General features: G+C 37.0%; 1 protein-coding gene across 2 annotated transcripts in view; it reads right to left on the bottom strand.

Moving 5' to 3' along the window:
* Positions 1–18,155, bottom strand: part of LOC125938781 (putative uncharacterized protein C6orf183) — a 46,436-nt gene extending 28,281 nt beyond the window's left edge. Inside the window, exons 1-8 of one of the 2 annotated variants that reach the window (XM_049654124.1) lie at positions 18,012–18,155; positions 14,891–14,963; positions 14,385–14,495; positions 10,275–10,388; positions 7,309–7,462; positions 6,100–6,257; positions 4,207–4,359; positions 2,382–2,483 (exon numbers count right to left, since the gene is read on the bottom strand). In XM_049654124.1, coding sequence (XP_049510081.1) covers positions 2,382–2,483; positions 4,207–4,359; positions 6,100–6,257; positions 7,309–7,462; positions 10,275–10,388; positions 14,385–14,495; positions 14,891–14,963; positions 18,012–18,142 — 996 coding nt within the window. In that variant the 5' untranslated portion in view covers positions 18,143–18,155. Of the gene's footprint in view, positions 1–2,381; positions 2,484–4,206; positions 4,360–6,099; positions 6,258–7,308; positions 7,463–8,831; positions 9,295–10,274; positions 10,389–14,384; positions 14,496–14,890; positions 14,964–18,011 lie in introns of those variants that run through there. The other variant, XM_049654125.1, reaches the window with a different exon arrangement.
* Positions 18,156–26,202: the final 8,047 nt, after the last annotated feature.

The raw sequence follows: 26,202 nt of genomic DNA, 5'->3' as shown, positions 1-26,202 counted from the left end.
TTATATCCAAAAGAATAGAAAGCAGGATCTCAGAAAGATATTTACACATCCATGTTCATAGCAGCATTATTCATAATAGCCATGAGGTGGAAGCAACCCAGATGTCCATCAACAAATAGATTTTTTAAAACATGGTAGATACACACAAGAGAATATTATTCAGCCTTAAAAAGGAAGGAAATTCTAATGTATCCTACAACACGGATGAATGTGGATGGGTAAAATAAGTCAGTCATAAAAAGACAAATACTGTATTATTTCACTAATACATGGTACCTAGAGTGGTCAAACGCATAGAGACAGAAATTAGAATGGTAGTTTCCAGGGAATAGGGAGAGGGAAGAATGAGGAGTTATTGTTTAATGGGTCTACAGTTTCAGTTTGCTAGATGAAAAGTCCTGGAGGTGGACGGTGGTGATGATTATCCAACATTATGGATGTACTTAATACCACTAAACTGTACACTTAAAAACAGTTAAAACAGGGCACCTGGGTAGCTCAGCTGGCTAAGTATCCCACTCTTGGTTTCAGTTCAGGTCATGGTCTCACAGTTCGTGGGATCAAGCCCCAAATCAGGCCCTGTGCTAACAGTGCAGGGCCTGCTTGGGATTCTCTCTCTCCCTCTCTCTCTGACCCTTCCTTGCTCATCATGAAGTCTCTCTCTCAAAATGAATAAAGTATGTATATATGTGTGTGTGTGTGTGTGTGTGTGTGTGTGTGTGTGTATAATGGAATATTACCCAGCCATCAAAGAGAATGAAATCTTGCCATTTGCAATGATGTGGCTGGAGCTAGAGTTTCTTGTGCTAAGGAAAATAAATCAGTCAGAGAAAGACAAATACCATATGATTTCACTCCTATGTGAAATTTAAGAAACAAAACAGATGAACATAGGGGAAGGGAAAAAGAAAGAGAGGGAGGCAAACCATAAGAGACTCTTAACAGTGGAGAACAAATGTAAGGTGATGGAAGGGAGGTGGTTAGGGTTGATGGAGGGGTGTTGGGTGGGGGGATGGGCTAAACGGGTGTTTGGCATTAAGGAGGGCGCTTGTTGGGATGAGCACTGGGTATTCTATGTAAATGATCAATCACTAAATTCTACTCCTGAAACCAATATTACACTATATGTTAACTAACTAGAATTTAAGTAAAAACTTGAGACAAACAAAACTAGGTAAAATAGTAAATTTTATGTCTATTTTACTACAATCAAAGAAAAGAGGGGGAAATAATATAAAGAGATCCCATGTACTCTTCACTCCATTTCCGCCAATGTTAACATCTTGCAAAACCATAGTACAGTATATTACAACCTGGATATTGACCTTGATACAGTCAAGTTATAGAGCAAATGCATCACCACAAGGATCCCTTATGTTGCTCTTTTATAACCACACTTCTTTCCCTTCCTCACCAGCCTCTCCTTAGCCCCTACAATCCACAAATCCATTCTCCATTTCTATACTTTGTCATTTCAAGAGTATTGTAGAAATGGACTTATACCATCTTTATGCGATTGACTTTTTTTCAGTCACATAGTTCTCTGGAGATTCATCCGGGTTCTTGGGTATATCATTAGTTTGTTCTTTTTTACAGCTGACTGCTATTCTATGGTACAGATGTACCACAACTAGTTCATTTACCCTCTGAAAGACATCTGGGTTGTTTCTAGATTTTGGCTATTGTGAATAAAGCTGATAAAATGTTTGTGAAAAACAAAAGGGAGAGGAAATCTGGCCACATGCTACCACATGGATGAATCTTGAGGACATTACCCTAAGTGGAATAAGCCAGTTACAAAAAAGACAAATACTATATGAGTCCCACTTATAAGAGGTATCTAAAGGTAGTCAAATTTAGAAACAGAAAATAGAATGGTGGTTGCTAGGGGTTGTGGGGAGGAGGAAATAGGGAATTGTTGTTTAATAGGTACAGAGTTTCTGTTTGCCAGGTGAAAAAGTTCTGGAGATCTGTTTCACAATAATGTGAATATACTGAACACAACTACATGCACGTAACATGATTACTATGACAAATTTTATGCTGTGTGATTTTTGCCACAATAAAAATAAGATAACTTCATCCAGTATTTCTGTTTCACAGATGAGGAAACAAACTCAAGGACGTTTTGTGATTAGACCAATGTCACACAGAGCATTAGTGCTGAAGCTGGACTGAAATGCAGCTCTTTTGACAATTGTTACTTTCTACTGAAAACTAACAGGGCTATAAAACTTTTGCAATTAGATTAGAACGTTCCAAATAAAGCTTTCATAGAAAATCCATGGCTAATATTTCTTTAAAAGGGAAAGAAAATTTAATTTTATGAGAATGATTTTAGCAAGAATTTTATCTACAAGGGAACATGGTTATTTTCTTACCTTCAAAAACTTTGCTTGGAGTTGCATTAATGCATCAATTCTTTTCCGTTCTTTTAGTTTGGTCAACATCTTCTTTTGCCAAGGATCACATTTTGGCTTAATCTAAGGGACAAACATGTTCATACAAAGTTACAACATAACAGAATGGTTCTAAAAAAAAGTTGCAAGCAAAGAGATTCAAGGGCCTTCTGAAATGGGATCTAATCTTGGTGCTAGAAAGTTTGCCAAGATCATGGGACATCTTGGAAAGGGTCTGCATGGGTTCACAGATCCATGGAGGGAGATGGCAGCAGCAATTCCTGTTGGTGCCTGGCCTATGAGATACATTACTAGCTTCAACCGGGACGACACAGGACCATCCATGAGCAGGAGGGACCCTAAATCCATCAGTGTTGGGCACCACACTTGATTTATGGGGCAAGAAAAGTGTGCCCACAAATACTCCACAAGTAAAAATTTACCTTCTGCATTAATAGGGTATATTTCAAAAACTAGACCCATAGCTGTAAATACATCAACATACTCATAACTCTCAAATTTATATCTAGCTCTAAGCTCCAGTCTATTATATCCAACTATCTCCTTGATATCTATAGTTGGAAGGCAAATGTAACAATCTAAAACAGAAAGTCTGGCTTTTCCCACACTAACCACCTATTTGCTCAAGCCCCAGGAGATTTCTCTCCTTTCCCACCTTCCATCTTACGATACAAGACTTTTCTTTCTTTCACAATTAGTTGATCCTCATTATTCAAGGATTTTTTTTTTAAATTTTTTTTTTTGAAAATTTTCTACTCACTAAAATTTATTTTTAAAACCCAAACAAATAGTAGTAGATCTATCCAGGTTATTCATGGACATGCAAAGGATGGTGAAAAATTTGAGTCATCCAACCCCACATTCCCAGATGAGGTCAAACAAGGTGACATTCTGCCTTCTTGTTTCAGTTCTCATACTGTAAACAAGTTCTTTTTGTTTCTACATTTTCATGTTTTTTACTGATGATGTCACTGCTTAAAATGGCCCCTAGGTATAGTGCTGAAGTATTCCTAGTGTTCCTAAGTACAGGAAGGCTGTGATATATGTTATAGAAGATATACATATGTTTGATAAGTTTTTTTCAGGCATGAGTTATAGTGCTATTGGCCACGAATTCAATGTTAATGAATCAAAAACATATATTAGTCTTTAAACAGAAACACACATAAATCAAGGTTATGTATTGATCAGTTGATGAATAAACTTTGTATTTTCCCTATGAACAATGGTTCTGTATTTGTTAATTCAGTGTTTGTGGCAACTTTATAGAACATAGTAACCCCAAACAATGAGAATCCACTATACTTACCACTACCCAAAATCATCTTGTTTAATCTGCTTCTGTATTGTTTGTAAATTGTGTATCTCCAGCACCAAGGGTCATGCCTCAAACATAGTATATACTCAATGAATAATTTTTGACTAAAAAGCTGGATTTACACAGCTCACTTATACCTTTGAATGTTATTCTTTGTTCTAGCCAAGTAGCCAAGACCACTAACAACAAGAGAGTTCTGACTCAATACAGAGTACAGGATCATGGGGGCTTTTCAGAGAAGGCAGGTCAACATGGCTAACTTCAACATGGACCCAAGGCAGGAAGGAGCTGGGGGAGATTGGTGTACCTACCGTTGGTCCTACGGGACAGTTTGCTTAGGGCACTGAGGCGAGGGGAAAATAGGGACCCGACAGACCTGGTGCTACCAGGTTGCTTGGCCTGCTTGTAGGATACTTTATGACCATGCTGACATCACTGATAGGTGACTATCACTACAGGTCTCCTTACCTTTATAAAGGAAATCCAGTTAGCTTTCTTTTTCAAGGCCATACCAGGTCCTGCCAAACCCAAATTCTCCATAGTAGCTATCTTCGCATCATAGTCTGGAAATGTTTGCATTCTCTGTTGCTCCATAAAGATGCTTTGAAATTTTTGGGAAACCTAAACAGGATTAAGGCAAAGTTTCTCTTAAAGGGTCAGATAGTAAATATTTTAGTCTTTGCAGACCATATATATGGTCTCTGTTGCAAATACTCAAGTCTGCATTTGTGGTATAAAAGCAGTCATAGTAATATGTAAACTAATGGGCATGGATGAATTCCAATAAAACTTTATTAAAAAAGAAAACAAAACAGGTGGTGGCCTGCAGCTGTCATTTGCTGACTCTGCTCTAAGGAATTAGAGAACCAGAATAAACAGTACCCAAATATAAGAACTCTTCCTACACACACACAAAATTGTTGTAATGTGATTGATTATCTTGTGAGCACAAGCACTGCACATAACACTGTTACAAGAAAATCAGAAGTGGAGGGGGAGCCTGGGTGGCTCAGTCGGTTAAACATCTGACTTCAGCTCAGGTCATCATCTTGTGGTTCACGAGTTTAAGGCCCCGCATCTGGCTCTGTGCTGACAGCTCAGAGCCTGGAACCTACTTCAGATTCTGTCTCTCTCTTTCTCTGCCCCTCCCCTGCTCACACTTGGTCTCTCTCAAAAATAAATTTAAAAAAACGTTCAAAATAATCAGAAGTGGAAACTATTGCTATGTAAAGGAAACAAGCTGTTCTTTTGGAACAAGTTTGCTCAGCAGCTTCATGGGTTGGTTTGTTTGTTTGTTTGTTATCATTGATGATAGCTACTGTGTTATCATTTATTTTTGTTTATTTTGACTCTTTTAAAAACACCGTCTTATTCCAATTCCAGTTTTTGTTTATCACAATGCTTGCTGACAATGAGGGTAAGGTACTCCCTAGAAGCGCTCTGCTGCAAAGAAAGGCAAGAACTGAAACATCACCTTCAAAGAAACCAGAGCACATGTGATAACACCGGTTTCAGGGAGCATAAAGAGACCATGTTACATATTAGTAGAAATAATCCTAGTAAAATCATGCTGGAACAAGCACACATGGAAGTGAAAGTTGAATGTCATGGCAAATGGTGACAGGGAGGACAGTGGCTCCTTCTTACACAAAGAGCATTCAAACACATTCAGATTTTAGTTTTGCCTGTTTGGATCAATCAATTTACTATTTTTCCCTAGCGAATACATATGCTTGCAAAATCCCACACCCAGACCTAAAGTAATATCTTTATTGTTGATGCTTTGGCTGAAAACTTTATATTCTAAATTTAAAGCCATCCATACATAATTTTATTTTTCCCTTTGAAATGAGTTTTAACATGGTTTCTATTAATACGAGTTTTTTTTTAAAGGAAGTGCAACACTGTGTTATAGTTCAGCAGACTGCATGACTTTAAAAAATCACTACATAATATAAAACTCTATTGAATTTAAAGAATTTTTGCCAATAGGAGAGCTACTACAACACATTCCGAGAATCGAAGGGCTCAAGACACTAGACAACTCCATTATCTAGTTGTCTTCTCCATTATCTTCCAAGTCTTGGCTACTTTTATACCATCTACTATGGACTATAAACTACTCTTTCTTTAAATTCTACAGAAAAATAAATCCTGTGATCCCTCTGTGTTGTATATTCAAGAGACCCAGTACTCTTACAGAGGGGAAGTTCAAGTGCTAATCTAAATCTCACCTATTACAATTAAATTTTATCACTCTAGAAACAATTGAGGCAGCATAGATATCCAACTTTGTGGCAAACAGTAGTGTTTTCTTTCACGAACACCTATCTTTGTATTAAGAAAGAGTCCATCAAGTACCAGGTTAAAGAGTTCCATTTCCTTAGTAGCATCCCTTAGCTCTTCCACGTCATATGGGATATTAAAATGGGAGAGCAGGAGCCTCAGCTGGGGTTTCAGTCCTTCTCTTTCAGTCATGTGTTGGGGCAGGGAGAAAGCAGCTTCTGTTCTTGTCAGCCCTAAAAAAAACCAAAAAAACAAAAAACCACAAAAAAACACAAAACCAAGAACACTAAGACCAATAAACACTAATCAGGGAGGGAAAATGGAGTGTTCTGTGAGATAACTGAAGGCAGGAGCTTCTTTGTTCACAGGGAGGCCCATTCTGCTCTTTGCCCAAGCTTCTCTGGCACAATTTACAGGCCAGGCCATCCTGGGCCATGCCTATCTGACAAACCCTTGATGCTGGCTTTCTGGGGGAGGTAGCAAGGACCACTCACCTTCACACAGCCTGTAGGAGAAACCCAACAGACCCTTTGAAGAATGACTTAGTGGGAGAACTACCTATAGTCCTTTGTGGTAAACAAAGATTATGATTTATAAATTAACCAGCAAATTAGAAGAAAGTGAGAGCTTTTATCTCCTTTTGCCTGGCTCACTCCTGCTCATTTTTAAGGACCCAGTTCAGACGGCCTTCCTCTGAGACGCCTTCTCTGATTCCCTACAACTAAGATGGCTGCCACTTCAGGTGCTCCTGTGTCACCCTGTACATATCCCAAGCAAATATGCCACTCAGAGTAGAAACCTGATTAGGTTTCTTAGTTATCTATAACACAAGGTAAGGGCAGGAGGACCATTAAATTGATTCAGATAAGGAAATTATTTTTTAAGCATGTAATATTAAAACTGAAAGAGACCTTAGGTATCACTTAATCTGAAAGGTGTATTTTGGAGATGAATAAATTGAAGCCCAAAGAGATGAAATGACCTGAACAGGCCCACAGTGAGGCCACTACAGAAATATATCTGGAACCTAGTACTCTCAACTTCAAGTTCATTGCTTTTCTCCCTCTCTATTTGTCAGTTATAAAGAGGGAGATAATAATGTCTAAGAAAAGTGTTTTTTTTTTCATCATAAAATATTAAATTAATACTTGTTTATTAAGAAGATATAACTTCTTGGCATATAGAAAAATGTCAAGCAAGATCAATGCCATAAAACAACACATGTGCAAAACCACAATCTTCTTTCTCCACATTACCCAAGGAGACAGAAGACTGATATCTTACCTGAAATGCTGGTATCCACAGGGTCTAGAGATCCAGAACTCTGGATATTAGGGTCGATGTCATCAACACATACATTTTCATTCTCCTGACAAGCCTCAGGAAATTCATCAATAGCTACACTCAGCACTTTGGAGATGGGCAAATACTGGAGGGACTACAGAAGAGCACAACCAAGAGGCCACATGTCAACTCAATTCTCACAGAAGCTTCCAGACTTAGGTTCAGAAGCAGCCCTTTGCTTTGATAGAGGAGGAGGAGATAGAGGCGGGTCTTAGTAACCTGCTCAAACATGGGGTGCTAAATCTGGATCTGGGAGACTTGTTGTGGTCACCAACACTAAGCAACCTGAACCTCTAAGTGGGTCTACACTGATCAAGCATCCATTATGGACAAGACACTGTGTGAGGTATTAGGGATACCAACAAGAATAAGACATGGACTTGGGGCACCTGGGTGGCTCAGTTGGTTAAGCATCTTGACTTCGGCTCAGGTCATGATCTCGTGGTCAATGAGTTTGAGCCCCGCATCGGGCTCTGTGCTGACAGCTCAGAGCCTGGAGCCTGTTTCAGATTCTGTGTCTCCCTCTCTCTCTGACCCTCCCCCATTCATGCTCTGTCTCTCTCTGTCTCAAAAATAAATAAACGTTAAAAAATTATTAAAAAAAAAAGAATAAGACATAGACCAACCTCAAAGAGTTCACAGTTTAATGGGGGGACATAGACTTATGAGCACAGTGTTATTATGTCATGTGACTGGGGAGAGAGGACTCACAGGTAGACACCATAGTGACCAACTAGGGAAGGACTGAAGTTAGGATGATGGCCAGTTTTCTGGTTTGGGTAATTCAGTGGATGGTAGTATCACTGAGATGAGCCATAGACGAGTAGGAAAAGATTTAGGTAGCAAAATAATAATCTTCCTAAAATAGACATATGATCACATCACTCCTTTCTGATGCCTCTAGCCTGGGTTACAGCCTCTCATTGGTGACTCTATTTACTCTGTGATTATACTTATTCTGTTCTTTTCTATTCCATCCTATTCTTTCTTACCACATGGTATTTCAGTTGAATATTTACTTGCTCATTTCCCTTCCAGCCTGGGACCCAGTTACTTTTTTCAGCAAAGCCCATATTGTTGTTTCATGGCCCTGGACATGTACCTGGCATGTATTAGACCCTTATTAGATACTGCTGAATAAAAAAGCAGATCTAAAGGGGACATCATAAATTCTGAACAAGATGATGAGAACAAGAACTTGCAGAGTGAATATGAAATAATACAGCAGACACATGTTTGAAAAAACTAAATTAATGGAGTGGTTTCATTAGAGCAAGTTTTCAAAAAAAACATTTTCAAAGGTTTCAAAGAAAAAAAGCTAATGACTAATTATTTTCCTGTCATTCGTAGGGCAAGTAGAACACAGAAGCAGTGACAATCCAAAAGTAGGTGACAGGTGTGAAAAAACAATGCTGACCATCATGGGAGGGCACTATATTATCATATAACTATGTTTCACATACCCGTAGGTAGTGGTGAACAGTCCTGAGCGAGTGTAGGTGACACACAAGCCACTTTGTGTAAACAGTCAGGTCTTCTTGTGTCACTAAGTTAGAAGGATTGTTTTTTCCCAGAAGGAAGTTTTCTCGTGCAACAGACAATCTTTCAGCTCTCTGAAGGGCATCATTGTATTCCTGCATAATGTAGGCAACTTGTTTCTTTTTAAGAGGAAGGCAGAGTCAGAACACGATTATTTGCAAGCTGTTCTCTTGTGTCATTTGCTTCTAAGCATAGGCTAATGCTGTTTGGGGGCCAAATAAGAGGCTCCTAGAATATCAAAATTCTTTCACATTCTGAATTTGACTGACAAGGGCAGCAGTCATATTCTTAGGAGAGAGAAGCAAAGAGTCAGTGCATATGGATGTTTGGTAACTATAGGGGGCTTCTTAGCTTTTTATCTATAGCACAGGAGGCCAAATCCATGAAGAAAAATGCATTTTCTATCATACAAAAGTTCCTTTAAATCTCATCCTTAAAAATAGGTGCCATTATCTTCTGCCACAGGCAGAACAGGTAAATAGGTACATCCATTAGTTCCTTTACCATCTTTAGCCATGACTTAAAAAAACTGAAAAGCTACACTGTTGAAAAACAGTATGGAGATTCCTCAAAAAATTAAAAATAGAAATACCATATAATCTAACAATCCCACTTCTGGGGACATATCTAAATAAAACAAAATCAGTATCTCAAAGAGATATCTGTATTCCCATGGCCACTGAAACATTATTCTCAATAGCCAAGATACGGAAACAGTCTAAGAGTCTGCTTATGGATGAATGAATAAAGAAGATGTGGTATATTACACACAATGGAATATTATTCAGTAATGAGAAAGAAGGAAATCCTAACACCTGTGACTGACATTAGTAATGGACTTGGAGGATGTTATGCTAAGTGAAATAACTGAGACAGAGAAAGACAAATACTGTATGATTACATGATGATTTTTTTTTAAAAAGTTGAACTCATAGAAGCAGAGAGTAGAACAGTGGTTAACAGGGACTACAGAGTGGAGAAATATTGGTTAAAGGGTACAGATTTGTAGTTGTGCAAGATGAATGAGTCTAGAGATCTAATGTACAGGTATGATGACCATACTTAATAATGTGTATTGACAAGCTTATTGATCATTTTGTTTCATTATAAAAAAGAGGGGTACGTGGGTGGCTCAGATGGTTAAGCATCTGACCCTTGATTGTGGCTCGAGTCATGATCTTACAGTTGTGAGATAAAGCCCTGTGTCAAGCTCTGTGCTGAGTGTGGAGCCTGCTTAAAAAATTCTCTCTCTCTCTCTCTCTCTCTCTCTCTCTCTCTCTCTCTCTCTGTGTCCCCCACACCACTCTTTCTCTGAAAAAAAAAAAAAAAAAAAAAGAGCCCATAGGTTCTGTTCTTGAGATTCCTACCTTGTAAAGAGGATAAAGTTGCTCCATAATCTTACTGTGCTGGCAAAACCTCTTCCATCTAAGCATGTGTAAATATTTACTCTGGGCCAGCTGGGTAATTCTCTCTGTATAATACTTTAACAAAAACAATGATAAAAATTAACACTTAGAATACAATTATAGTAGAAAGACTGAAGTCTTAAGAACACTAACAATAGGAAAATCACTCTCTGGTTGCTTCAGAATGATGGATTTTTCCTACACGAAGATCATAAAATTAAGAAACCTGGCTCAAGACACCATTAAACTTTAAATGAGGCAAGTAGTTATTTCTAAATCTATATGATATGTTGCCAATCTAATAGATGGTACTTTATCATTTAGTCAACAATTTTAGCAGTGACATAAAAGCCTGTACAATTGTCTAAGGCTACACTGAAAATTTCTTAAAAACTGAAGTTATAAGTCTAAAAATACGAAGCACATTATAGGTAAGATTATAGCCTTTAATCTTAGACCAGAAATTTTATTTATACTTAAAAATAGTCAAATAAACCAACCATTTTTAATGTTTTATTTATGATAATAAATATAATACTGGCCATGATGGAACAGGTAGGAACAGACTCATCCTTCCATCATAAATAACTAGAAAATAGGACAAAACAAACAGGACAACTATTTTCTGACATAAAACAACACACAATGCAGGACTGTGGTCCTTGAAGGACACAAATGCTATGAGCCCTACAATCACCTTGGTTTTCTGCCTGAAGAAGGCAGTTTCTGAACCACAGAATAAGAGAGGAAATCCCAAACAGAGCACGGCAGTCTCTCTGAGTTAAGGAGAGAGAAATTGAAGCTTCAGAGGCTGAGTCAGCTGGAATTTACAGGGCAGAGTACTGGAGAGAGGGATGTTGTGCAGAGAAAGGGCTCCAGAAATCTGCATGGAGATCTCTTTGAGCTTTTTGCTGACTATTAAACTATGCTTTACAGAGGGTGAAACTCCATGAGGCCATGCAAAGAATAACTGACTAGGGAAGTATAAACTGAATAGTTCTCACAGTTCATACGGGGACAAGAAATGTTCAAGTTCCAGTTAAAGGGAAGAGTCCTCATTGCCACCTGACACGTTCAGTGGAGACACCAGAGGAGTCACACTTTAGTAATAAGGATAAATGATCCTGAGTGAAAGTTAGTCTAAACTTGATCTAGCTTGATACCAAGCCTTGAAAGTATGAAGCTGATCTACAACTTAAATGCCTGTCAGAATAAACTCCAATACTCTTTAAAAGGAATTTTAAAAACCAGCATTCATTGCTGGAGGGGTTGTGGGTGAGAGGGGTGGGCTGAAAGCATAAGGGGCATTAAGAAAGACACTTGTTGGGATGAGCACTAGGTGTTATACATAGGGAATGGATTTCTGGAATCTACTGAAATCATTATTGCACTATATGCTAACTAACTTGGATGTAAATTTAAAAAAATCAGCATACAAAAATATAAGATTGAAATGTCCAGTGTCAAAAAAAAATTACTAGACATGCAAAGAAGCAGGAAAATGTGACCCAAAAGCAGGAGAAAAATTAATGAAGAGAATCAGACCCAGAAATGGCACCAGTGATGAAATTAGCGAATAAGAACTTTAAAAGAGCTAATATACTAATATGCAGAGCATGTTCAAGGACTGAAAGGAAGGGGCACCTGGGTGGCTCAGTCAGTTAAGCATCCAACTGTGGCTCAGGTCACGATCTTGTGGTCCGTGAGTTCGAGCCCCACGTCGGGCTCTGGGCTGACAGCTCAGAGCCTGGAGCCTGCTTTGGATTCTGTGTCTCCCTCTCTCTCTGCCCCTCCCCTGCTCACATTCTATCTCTTTCTTTCAAATATAAATAATCATTTTTTTATAAAAATGATTAAAAGGAAAATGTGAACATAATAAGGAGAGAAATGAAAAATACCAAAAAAATCAAATAGAAGTACAAAAGAAAACTACAATATATGAAATGAAAAATTCATTGGATATGATTAACAGCAGCTTAGTGCAGAAGAAAAGATTAGTGAACTTGAAGATATAGCAATAGAAACTATACAAAATGAAGCACTGAGGGAAAAGAAAAGACAGGATAAATTAACAGAGCTTCGCTGACTTACAGAATGATACAAAGTGATTGAACAAATGTCTAATCAGAGTCCCAGAAGGAAGGAAGGAGATGGAAAATATATTTAAAGAAATAATATTTGAAAACTTTCAAAAACTGATGAAAATGATAAAAATCACAATCCAAGTAGGTCAACCGACTCCTAGCAAGAGAAACATAAGGAAAAACTCATCAAGGAATACCATAGTCAAATAGCTTAAAACCATTAGAGAAAATCTTTTTTTTTTAATTAAAAATTTTTTTAATGTTTATTTTTGAGAGAGAAAGCAAGCACAAGCAGGGAAGGGGCAGAGAGAGAGAGGGAGACACAGAATCTGAAACAGGCTCCAGGCTCTGAGCTGTCAGCACAGAGCCCGATGAAGCGTTTGAACTTGAGAACAGCAAGATCATGACCTGAGCCGAAGTTGGATGCCCAATGTACTGTGCCACCTAAACACCCCTAAGAGAAAATCTTAAAAGCACCCATAGAACAAAAGGACACATTGTGTTAGGAAATGAAAACTATCTATGCCAGAAGACAGTGGAGCAACATCTTTAAAGTGACAAAGGAGAAAAACTATCAACCTAGAATTTTACATTCAACAAAAATACCTTTCTAAAATGAAGGCAAAATGAAGACTTTTTGCAAAAAAAAAGCAAAGACATTATTCATGGCCGATCGGCAGTACAAGACATGTTAAAGTCTGTTCTTCTTTTTTTTTTTTTTAAGTTTATTTATTTATTTTTGAGAGAAAGCAAACACAAGCAGGGGAGGGACAGAGAAAGACACAGAATCCAAAGCAGGCTCCAGACTCTGAGCTGTCAGTACAGAACCCAACATGGGGCTTGAACCCACAAACTGTGAGATCATGACCTGAGCTGAAGTCAGAAGCTTAACTGACTGAGCCACCCAGGCGCCCCTAAAGTCTGTTCTCTAGGCAGAAGATAAATTATATCATATGGAAGCTTAGGCTACACCAAGGTTTCTTAAACCCAGCACTATTGACATTTGGGACTGGATAATTCTTTGTGGTGTGGCTATTCTGTGCATAGTAAAATATGTAGCAGCATCCCTGGCCTCTACCCACTAGATGCCAGTAGGAATCCATTCCTCTCCCAAATTATGACAAAATGTCTCTAGACGCTGCCATATGTCCACCATCTCCAGTCTCCCCTTCTCTCCGCTGACAACCACAGATATACACAAAAGAATGAAGAGTGCCAGAATGATAGGAAAGTGAATCTTAGATGACGGTAATGACAAAAGTTTAGGTGGCAAATAGAATCTCAACATCTTTTATTTCTTTGTGATTAATTTATTCATTAATTGCTAGTTGCTAATGAACTAATTTGCATGCAGAGTGAGAATATAACTCATAACATAAGAGTAAAGAACAAAGAGTTTTAAAAACCAAAGCAATACATGCTTATTATAAGAAATTTAGAAAATATATAAAAGTAAAAAGAAGAGATTCATTGTTCTGCCTTCCAAAGATAGTGATTGCTAACATTTTGGTCTATGTCCTTTAAGTGTTTTTTCTATATATTATATGACCATTATTATGACACACACACACTTTAGTTTTTGTCAACAAATATTACATAATAACAGAATAGTTTCTTATGCTAAAAAATGTTTAATGGTAGAACAATATTCTATCCAGTATTATGCTATTTTTCTTAACTCTCCTATTGTTTGATATTTAGGCAATTCTGATTTTTTCACTTTTATTGTAATGTTGCAATAATAATATTTATGGAAAATGTTTTCTACCATATTTTGAGTTATTTTCTTAAAATACATTTTCAGAAATATATTCCCTGGCTAAGTCAACAGCTTTTTGAGGGCTGAGACTTTCTTAGTATTGTATTGCTTCATAATACCAGCACAGGGAGTAATTGATAGAAACTTAGTCAATAGTTTAGTGAGTATAACTAAATTTCTATTAATTTCCAGATCTGTTTTTCAAATTGCAGCATGACTCTTACTTACCTGCAACAGAAGCAAAGGTAAATTTTCAGGAGTGTACTCTCTTCTTAGGCAGCTCTCTAGCTCCCTCTGCATGACATCTGCTTGAACAACAAGGGGCTTTGACTCAGCCACCTGAACCCCAGGCAGCAGAACAGGCAAACAAAGAAATAAGGAAGAAAAATTACCATTGTTTACGACAGCAAATGATATTCAATTTCTGATAGTTTTTACACAACATGTTATACTGTTATACCTCTGTTTCCAAATAATGAATTGTAATAGCACAAATCAAGAAACTGTAAAATTTCAAAACATCACAAAAAATAGGTATCTCCAAAGAAGTAGTGGCCTACTCTGATCTAGCAGTGAGCATTGGGCTGTTTTGCTCTCATAACACTGTCAATAACATCAGCTGGTGTTTGCTGAAAATAAAGTTTTCTTGCTAAATGTTTCAAAAAGTTAGCAAAATCCAGTGTATTGTTGTATTACAATACAATTGTGTATTACAATTACACTCTCCTACTCACCTGTAAAGTTTTCTTTAGAGCCAATTCCCTTTCTCTTCGAAAGTAAGAAATGTCCTTGGGCATTCGAATAGAGCTGCAGAAAGATTTATGCAATAGAAGCTGTAATTATAGAAACTGTAATAAACCAAATTATAGATAGGCCCTGATTACTCTTCAGAACTGCTCATTTCTAAATAACTATGTCATATTATACTGGATTATTGAGAGCATGTAAAGACCATGTGCTTCTGTCTTAGTCTGAATCTCTCTTGTGTCTAACTCATGTTTGCTAAGCCTTTCCATGGGCCAATTTTCCTTTCCTTCACTCTAACATGGTTTTTCCTACTCTCCTTGATTTACCTCTCTATTTTCAATTCCAGAGTACCGGAAGAAGCACAATGATTAAGATTCCCCCCCACACACATATTTCCTCCAGTAACCTCATCTCTAACGAGTACTATGCTTATCAGACATCTCTTTCACCTTACACAAAACTAGTATCAGTTTAAACAAGATGTTTTTATTGTCGTGTTCTTGCTAATTTATTAAACATGAAATACTTTGAAAATTATTTTAACTGAGTTGTACTGTATGAACCTAGTCACGAAGGAGTTGTTTGCACCATGGGCTCTGATATGAGAAGGCACAAGTAGCACAGCCGTGGGGCCCAGTAATGAAGGGGGACCCTGTGAAAGGAAGAAGGGAGCTCTCCCCATTGGGGGTAAGATACACTCCAAGGCTTGGCAGCTTTGGGAACATCAGAGTACAGCAACCCTGGTATAGACATCACTTTCTCAAGATAAAACTTTGCAGACATTGGCAAGGAAGCCACAGCAGGTAGCTGTGAAACACATGTGAGAAACCACCTAGAGATTTGAGAGGGATTGTAGGCAATGAAATTCAGGTTAATGTTGTTCATATGACCCTATTAGTCCCCATGGGTAGGTTTTAAGGAAAGATGAAAATAGACTGTTAGTTTGTATACTTGTCAGCAGTCCCTCTACCCCCACTTTAGGCAGTGGTCCTGTGAAAAGACCAGACAGGAGGTCCCTCAGCTACATAAGTCTAAGCAACTCACTGAGCCATTTGTGTTGAATTCCCAACTGAAGTTGGAGATACTGCCTCCCTATCTCCTCATATCTTGGCTTTGATGAAAAAAATGAGGCAAGCTCTGAAAAAGCCTTAAGAGTAAAAGCACTAATAAATCAAAGCTGTAGTTTCTGTGATTACTGGGTGCCTGAATCCTGGCTGCAACCTCATGGAGGTGGAGAACCAGTAACCAACTAGAAAGGGAACAGGCAGTCAGGGAAACAGAAGAAACCCATCCCTTTCCTTCCCTCTTGTCTTCTGATTTTTTTGGCATGCTGGAAGATTGAGCAGTGTCCTGGGCTTAGCTGCCTAAACCTTCTCTTATTCAAATCATGTTTTTCATCTCAGTTCATCTCCAAGTGTCTATGAATGACTTAAAAGAGTGGTGTGTACCTGAACCCATAAAAATCCACCCATGTGTTCAATCTAATATTGTTTATTCAGCATACAGTCATTCACCTATTCACTCAGCCAAGCACTTATGAGATATTTAACCACTACAAAGACCTGGGTTTGGGGGTAAACTGATAATAGATAACCAGAAAAAAAAAAAAAAGAAAAATTACCAAGGCACCACTATACTACAGTTCTTAATACATTTTTGAATCTAGTGGGTAATGAGAATACTAAAGTGATTATTTGAAGTGTACATTTTCCATTTTCCTTGGACTCCAGAACCTAGCACAACACCTGGCAAATAGAAGGTGCTCAGTATTGATCGAATTAATAAGTAGATTCTTCCAGGTGCAGTGATAAGTGCTTTGGGGGGAGTAGAGAAATACAAGTGTCCAGAGATTTCCCATCACTCTATTCTAAAAAATAAAAGAGACTTCAGGAAGACTTTCTAACACAATGTACAAAGATCAGACACTTGTTTGACCCTGAGACACTGAAGCTGTAACAATATTGACACTTGATCTTTGTACAGTGTCTTCTAGTTTTCAAAGTGCTTTAACATGCATTACCTCACGTGATCCTTATAATATAGGCAAGGTACATATTTGTAACCTCATTCTTCACAGAAAGAAACCAACGTTGAGAGAAATAATGACCTGCGTGGTTCCATTACCTTTTCGCTTCATCATACAATCTTTGATCTGCTTCCTACAACCAGTGGCTTCAAATACAAATTATAAAACACACTAAATACTAGTTCTTCAGAATCATCTTTGGAATGAGGTAGTAATGCATGTATTTACTGCTTCTTCCCCTGATCTTCTTTCCCCAACCCTCACCATCCACATTGTGTTTACTTGGCTATTCAACCTAACAGGGACCTCATATTGTTCCTCTTGACCAATTGTAGCAATAATAGAAAGAGAGGGATTTGAAGATCCTGAGCCCATGAGACTTGCCACTTAGGGGCTGATCTTTTTACCTTGTTTCTTCAAAAGAGATTGCTATCATTGGATGCATTTACCTATAGAAAAGCTCCTAATAAAACACCATTTGCAGAATTCATTACCAAATATCTAGCATTATTTCAGTTTTTATATGCCTTATCAAAATCAAGGTCAAATTCAATTAAAATATTTTTGGAAAAATGAGACCTCTTTGCACTTAGCATGATTTGTATAATAGCATCTGGAACTTTAAATTTTTGTTTATTTTTTTTAATTTTTGAGATAGAGAGAGACAGAGCATGAGCAGGGGAGGGGCAGAGAGAGGGGGAGATACAGAATCTGAAGCGGGCTCCAGGCTCTGAGCTGTCAGCACAGAGCCTGACACGGGGCTTGAACTCACGGAGCATGAGATCATGACCTGAGCTGAAGTCGGACGCTCAACCAACTGAGCCACCCAGGCACCCCATAGGATCTGGAACTTTAAAACAATGGTATTTGTGAGCACTTTTCTATTTTCCTTGGTAGGATATTGCCTCTAAATGTCTTAGCAATACTAGAATACAGGAAAAACTCATGGCCAGCCGTAAAATCTGAGCTTGAGATAATGCCAATTGTCTATATAAACAATAAGAGGGAGATGATAGAGATTATGGGGTGAAAGTGGGAGCTGAAGCCCCTGAAGACCATGCCTTCTCACTACTACTATTTACCTGTAAGCTTGATGAGTCTCCTGTTCTTCTATCTCAGACTTTAGTTCAGTCAGTTGCAAAGCCAGTTCTTTTTCTAACTGCTGGATCCTTTCTGTGGAAGCGATCTTATACATTTCACCCATGATTTGCATTTACTGTTTTACCATATCCTGAAAAACAAGAGTACAAAGTTTCTGTGGCTGACTGACTCCCTTGGTAACCTTTATCCAGTGTATGAAACTTTGTCCCTCTTTCTTCAAGAAGTCATGCCAACTTTGTGATAATGTATGCTTTTGCAATTTGAGGAAACAGGCTGACTAGACTGTTGTCATTTATGATTTAATTACCATTTAGTAAATAGTAGAGAAAACAGAAATCAGAACCTCCATTGACTATGTTCAGCCCAGTTCACCTTCAGAAACATCCCTACTCGAGCTCTGATGATGGTGGTTTATTAAAAAAAGAATGCCTCCCTCTGGCCCAACCTCTGCAGTCTTCATAAAGGCTTGTGGGAATTACACACTAAATGTTATTAACGGTGGTTAATGTGGTTAAGGTTGACTTATAGTATCACTTCAACTGGAACAAACAATAGGTGGGTACGGGATCCCTCTACATGCCTAGAGCATTTCTCCATAAGCCTTTTTTGAAGCCATGGACTTCTGACTAGGGAGAACATACTGAGGATGGAAAGCAACCTAATATGATCATGATCTTTGCACTTTGGGATTTGCAAGAAAGTCATACTTATGCATTTAAATGTGCTTTCTTAGCTCTGAATGCTTATATTTGGCATACTGCTTTTACCATTAAATAAAATAGTTGATAATGCTTCAGTCCTACCCCATCCAGTTCACAGCCTGTCAAATACAACACAGTTATTTACTAAGAACTTAGTCAGTAATTCTAATTACAACACAAATTAACTGCATGACCTAGAATGGAACCCACGATTTGTAGGGGATTCAGAAGATGATGTGTTTCCTGTGCTACTGCTGCTACTGTCCTGGATATGTGGGATAAAATAATTCTTGGGTCACATTAGAGAGGTTTAAAATATTTAACCCTTCCCTTTTTTGCTTTGACATTTCTAGATTTTCATTTTTTCTTTCAGAGATATTTCATTTTCACAAGTTAATCTGCTGTCATTCCAACAAATAATTAAGCTGTAGAGATGTTTTGTGTAGAGGCTTCCTTTGGGGCTTATTTATTCTTTTTATAAATATTAGGAATGGAAATGAGCATGCATGCTCAGTCTAGGTTGTGAACCTGCTGGGTAATAAATCTGTCATGTTTGGCACACTGCTGGAGCTCAAAAAAATGCATTGATGTTCCTAGCAAAAGTAAAATGTTGTTGTGAAAAATATTTGCCACTTGGCAGTGTCCTTTCAAGTTGGGCAAACAGTGAAACAGCTGCCTTAACAGCTGCATTCCAATCAGCAGCCAAGAGTGGCAGCAACACAGGCTGGCTGATTCTTCTTCCAAAGGATGGACATTCTGCCTTCATTTCCTGATCAGTTTCAACACTTCGCAGCTCAGAAATGAGAACATTTAATCCTGCATCGTTTAGCTCACTGCACAGTGAAGTAAAGTATTCACAAAATTAACATCAGGAGAGGTCAGTCTTTGACAACTATCCATGAGATGAATCCAACCCAGAGGAATCCATGCCTGTTGACCGCACACATCTAGTGCCAAAGAGACAAACAGCTCTGTGTATTGGAAGACGGGATAGGGTGGATCCCATTAGTGAGTACCTACCTGTTCTGTATCAGGCAGGCACTGGGCCCTCTTTTAAAGTTCCCGCAAAGAGAGTCTCAAAATTATTCAAAAGCTTTTTTAAAAATAAGTAAATTTAATTAATTATTGATTGTAACAAATAAAAAACCTGCTTAAAAATGGTAAAATCTAGGGGCACCTGGGTGGCTCAGTTAAGCATCCGACTTTGGCTCAGGTCACGATCTTGTGGTTTGTTGAGTTCAACCCTGCATCAGGCTCTGCAATGACAGCTCAGAACCTGGAGCCTGCTTCTGATTCTGTGTCTCCCTTTCTCTGTCCCTCCCCTGCTCACACTCTGTGTGTGTGTCTCTCTCTCAAAAATAAATAAAAGTTTTTTAAAAAGTGGTAAAATCTAAGCTCTCAGACAAAGATAGTAAGATTAGCTTGAGCAGTGTTTGTGGGTGTTCAATGGGTGGTTAAGGTGGGCTTTGATAGACTTAAAGAAGGCATGTTTAGAAGAGAAATACTGAGTAACTAGACTCTTCAGGAAAATACTGTGTCAAAAACTTCAAGGTGACTGACTACTAAAAGAATAAAAATGCAACACAGACCCTCTCAAACAAGTAGAGGTGGGAGGTAGGAATGAGTTTAATAAATCCAACAGAAATCAGGAAAAGAGAGAAAAAAGAAAAAAAGTATGGTAGAGATAAGTTCAAATATATCAATAATTATAATAAATGTAAATGGATTAAGCCCATCTATCAAAGTAAGATTGGTATTTTTTCTTCCTTAAATGTTTGGAATAATTCACCTATGAAACATCTCAGCCTGAAATTTTCTCTATGGGAGGTTTTTAAATTACAGATTCAATCTCTCTCTCTTTTTTTTTGATGTTTATTTGTCTTAGAGAGGGGGGGGGCAGGGGCAGAGAGATAGTGAGACACAGAATCTGAAGGAGGCTCCAGGCTCTGAGCTGTCAGCACAGAGCCCAACACGGGGCTCGAACCCACAGACTGTGAGATCATGACCTGAGCCAAAGTTGGACGCTCAACCAACTGAGCCACCTAGGCACCCCTACAGATTCAATATCTTTAACAGATTATGATTATTCATATTTTGTATTCCTTTTTGTGTTTATTTTAATAAATTTTTAAAAGAACATTTCATTTAAGTAGATAATTTTTTTGGCATAAGTTTGTTCATTCATAATATCCTTTCATATTTTGAATAGCTTTTTAAAGATATAATTAACACACCATACAATTAAACCACTTATAATGTACAGTTCAATGATTTTTAGTGTATTCACAGTATTGCATAACCATCACCACAATCCATCTCAGAACATTTTCATCCCCCCAAAGAAAGCCCATATCCATTAGCAGTTTCTCTCCATTTTTCTGAGTCACCCTACCCCTAGCAATAGGCAACCACTAATCTACTGTCTATCTCTATAGATTTGCCCATCCTGGCAATTTTATATAAATGGGATCATCCAATATGTGGTCTTTTGTGACTGGCTTCTTTTATTTCACATAATGTTTTCAAGGTTCATCTCTGTTTTGGCATGTATCCAGTTAGTTAACATACAGATAGATCATTCATTTTTATGGCTGAATAATATTCCATTGCATGGCTATACCACATTTTGTTTATTAGTTCATCATTTGAAGGAGATTGGGGTTGTTTCTAGTTTTTGGCTATTATGAATAATGTTGTTACGAACGTTCATGTAAAAGTTTTGCCAGACTGTCTTTTAAAGCAGCTGCACCATTTTACATTCTCACCAGCAATGTGTGAGTGTTCCAATTTCTCCACATCTTTAACACTTATTATCTTTTTTATTTTAATCATCCTAGTGGATGTGAAATGGTATCTCATTGTGGTTTTGATTCCCATTTCCCTAATGTCAATGATGCTGAGTATCTTTACATGTGCTTGTAGGTCATTTGTTTATCCTCTTTGGGGAAATGACTATTCAGATTCTTTGCACATCTTTATTTTTTTTATTTTTGAGAGAGAGAGAGACAGAGTGCAGGTGAGGGAGGGGCAGAGAGAGAGGGACACACAGAATCTGAAGCAGGCTCCAGGCTCTGAGCTGTCAGCACAGTACCCAATGCAGGGCTTGAACCCACAAACCGTGAGATCATCACCTGAGCTGAAGTTGGATGCTTAACTGACTGAACCACCCAGGTACCCCACTTTGCCATTCTTCTAATTGAGCTTTTTGGTTTTTTTACTAATGAGTTACAAGAGTTCTTTATATATTCTAGATACATATTTTATCAGGTACATTATTTGCAAATATTTGCTCCTGTTCTGTGGGTCTTTTCGCTTTCTTAATGCCCTTTGAGTCTTTTTACTAGTTTATTATCTGTAGGATGTATAGTGTTGTCTCCTTTTACATTCCTACTATTGATAATTTCTGTACTTGTTATTTTATCTTGATCAGTCTTATTAGAGATTTAATAATTTTACTAAGTGAGCCATATTTAGTTTTATTTTATTCTAACAATTCTTTAAAAAAATTTTTTTAAATGTTTATTTATTTTTGAGACAGAGAGAGACAGAGCATGAGTGGAGGAGGAGCAGAGAGAGAGAGGGAGACACAGAATCCGAAGTAGGCTCTAGGCTTTGAGCTGTCAACACAGATACCCACGCGGGGCCCCAATGAGCTGTGAGACCATTACCTGAGCCTAAGTCAAATGCTTAACCGACTGAGCCATGCAGGCTTCCCTATTCTTCTTCTTCTTTTTTAAATGTTTGTTTGTTTTTGAGAGAGAGAGAGACAGAGCACAAGCGGGGGAGGGGCAGAGAGAGAGAAGAAGACAGAATCTGAAGCAGGCTCCAGGCTCTGAGCTGTCAGCACAGTGCCCCACGCGGGGCTTGAACTCACAAACCGTGAGATCATGACCCAAGCCGAAGTCGGACAACCAACAACTGAGCCACCCAGGTGCCCCAAGTTTTATTTTATTCTAAATGTCTGTTTATGTCTGCTTTATCTTTCACTGATTTCTGCTCATTTATTATGATTCATATATTATTTACATTCATTTACTATACCAATTAATTCAATAATACCAATTATATTGAATTATTATTCATTTATTATTATTTACATGTTTTTTATTCCTAATCATTTATTATACATTCTTTTTAGTATCTTGGATTTAAGCTCTTGAGATTAAAGTTTTAGACCAATAATTTTTAACCTATCTCCTAAATGCATGCATTTAAACTATAAATTTCCTTCCAAGCATTGCTTTAGTTACATCACCATTTTAGATGTGCTTTCATTATTTCTCATTTTAATATTTTCTAATTTCCACTGAGAATTCTTCATTGACATGTAAATCATTTAGAATTGGTTCCAGTTTTTGGCTTCAGTTTTCAATGTGATTCCATTGTGGCCTAAGAACATAGTCTGCATGATTTCAATTTTTGAAAATATTTTAAACTTGCTTTCTGCTAACATATGGTCTATTTTGGTAAATGTGTCATGTACTTTTGAATATATATTCTGTTGTTGGGAGTGGTGCTCTACATAGATCAGTCAGATTGAGTTGTTTCATAATGTTGTTTAAATCTCTTATATCTATATCTTATATCTTTACTGATTTTTTTGTCTGACTTTTAATGAGATATTGAGATATGTACATTAAAATCTTTGGCAATGACTGGTTTTTGTGTATTTCTCCATTTAGTTCTGATATTTTGGTTTTACGTATCTGAAGTTATTATTGGCTGCTAGTAGGACTGTTAGGTTTTTTTTTATTGAATGAAACTTTTGTCATTATGACATCTTTCTTCATCTTTAGTAATATTTTTTTGTAAAATTTTTAACTTTTTAATTCATTTTTGAGAGACAGAGTGCGAGTGGGGGAGGGACAGAGAGAGAAGCAGACACCGAATCTGACATCTCTAAGCTGTCAGCACAGAGCCCAATGGGGGTCTTGAACCCACAAACCATGAAATCACGACCTGAGCTGATGTCCAACACTCAATTGACTGAGCCACCCAGGCACCCTTTAGTAATACTCCTTAAAGTCAAATTTATGTCTTAGTAATACAATCACAGAACATTTTGGGTGGGTAGTGTTTACATGGTGTATAAATATATATATATATATATATATATATATATATATATATATATATTTAAGTTTATATATACATATATATTTAAGTTTATATATATATATTTAAGTTTATATATATATATATTTAAGTTTATATATACATATATATTTAAGTTTATATATATATATAAGTTTATATATATATATATATATTTAAGTTTATATATATATATATATATGTATATATTTAAGTTTATTTATTTTGAGAAAGAGCATGAATGGAGGAGAAAGAGAATCCCAAGCAGGCTCTACTCTGTCAGTCCAGACCCTCATGTGGGGCTGGATCTCATCAGCCAAAATTAAGAGTGCAATGTTTAACCTACTGAGCCACCCAGGAACCCCTACATGGTATATCTTTTTAATCCTTTCAAATTATCTGTACCTTTTTGTCTCTTGAGTCAAATCTGAAAATCTTTTTAATTGAAGCATTTAATTCATTTACATTTAATGTGAGTACTATTATAGTTGGGTTTAAGTTCACAATCTTACTATGTATTTTATTCATTTTATTTTTCTATTTGTTCTATGTATTCTCTCTTCCTTTATTCCTTTTTTCCTTCATTACTTTAGATTATTCAAGTTTTTTATTATTGTTTTCTCTCTTCTATTAGGTTTTTAATTATACTTGTTTGTTTTCTTTTGGTTATTACCCAGGGCAATGGTTCTGAGACTTTAGTGCGCATCAGAAACACCTAGAGGACTCTTCAAACATACAATTTCTGGGCCCCACCTCTGAAGTTTATAATTTAGTAGGTCTGGGGGAGGAATTTTTACTTCTAAAAAATTCCCAGATGATGTTTATATTGCTTTATACTGCTACTTTGATAATACTTATACTTTGATAATCATTCCTTTAGATTACAATATGTATCCTTGGCTTGTTACAGCCTACCTTAAACTAGTATTTTTTTTTAACCACTGTCCAAAGAATAAAAACCTTACAATGGTTTATGTCCATTTACCTCTTTCCTACAATTCATGCAGCTGTTTTTTTTTTTTTTTACTTTACTTCTGCATATAAACTCCACGTTTTATTTTTGCTGCTTCGAAACTCAATTTAAAAAATTTAATCACATATTTATCTTTTCCACTGCTCTTTTTTTTCCTGAGGACCCACGTTTCCATTTGAGTTAATTTTCCTTTATCTAAAAATAACTACCTTTAATATTTTTTATGGTGTGGGTCTGCTGATAATGAATTCTCTCAGCTTTTGTCTGAATAAGTATTTATCATGATTTCCAAAGGATATTTTAATTAGGTATATAACAGATATTTTTTTTTGTAGCATTTTAAACGTCTATTCTTTTTTCGCTTCCATAATTTCAATCAGAAAATCAGTCATCTGTCTTATTGTTCCTTTTTTAGAAAGTAATATGTCTTGTTTTCTCTTGCTGCTTTGAAGATTTTATGTTTGTCTTTCAGCATTTCAGCTGTAATGTTTTTAACTGTGGCTTCCTTTGTATATATCCTCCCTGTGTATTGGGGTTCACTGAGCTATAATGTTTGGGTTGATAAGAGTCATCAGTTCGGGGACTTTCATGACTATTATCTCTTCAAATATTGCTTCTGCTCCATTCTCTCTCATTCTTATCCTTCTAGGACTCTAAACATACATTTGATTACTTCACTATATTCTTTTACTCCATTTAATTCATCCCATTCTTTTTGTCTCTGTGCCTCATTTTCAGATATTTTCTATTTTCCTGTCTTAAAGTTCACTGTTTTTTGCTCAGTCTAAGCTCTTAAAACTACCCAGTGAATTCTCAATTTTAGCTGTTGTATTTTTAAGTTCTATAATGCATATTTTTATAGATTCCAATCTGTGAAAATTATGCATCACTTTATCCAATTTTCCCATCTTTTCCTCTTTTACTGTGTATGTGTGCATATGTGCATGATATGTATATACATATGTACATAGTAATTATTTTAAAGTCCTTGTCTGCTAATTCTAACATCTGGATCATCTATGGGTCTGCTTTTACTATCTGCTTTTTCTCTCATCACTCATACTTTCCCACATCTTCTCAAGTCTTATAGTTTATTATATGCTATGTTTGGTGTATAAAAGAACCAATGGGACTGATAATGTTGTTATTCCCCCCCTCCCCCTTAAAGGTTCTCCCTTTATTCTGTCAGATGTATAATTTGAAGGGCTAGTCATCTTAATCCCATCAGGAATGGAATTAGATTGGGGCTGGATTCTGGTTTTAGTTAGACTCAGTTTGCCTCTTTGTCCTTTTTCTTCAGGTGTGGCTCACCTGGACTTCTGATTGACAACTTGGCAAGTCTCTCTCCTTCACCCCTTAAACACTATGGGAGAATCATAGTGTTTATGATTTTAGAGATTTTAA

The sequence above is a fragment of the Panthera uncia genome (assembly GCF_023721935.1).
Source record: "Panthera uncia isolate 11264 chromosome B2 unlocalized genomic scaffold, Puncia_PCG_1.0 HiC_scaffold_24, whole genome shotgun sequence".
NCBI lineage: Eukaryota > Metazoa > Chordata > Mammalia > Carnivora > Felidae > Panthera > Panthera uncia.
Note: the sequence above shows the minus strand (reverse complement) of the source record. Positions and strands in the feature narration are given on the sequence as shown.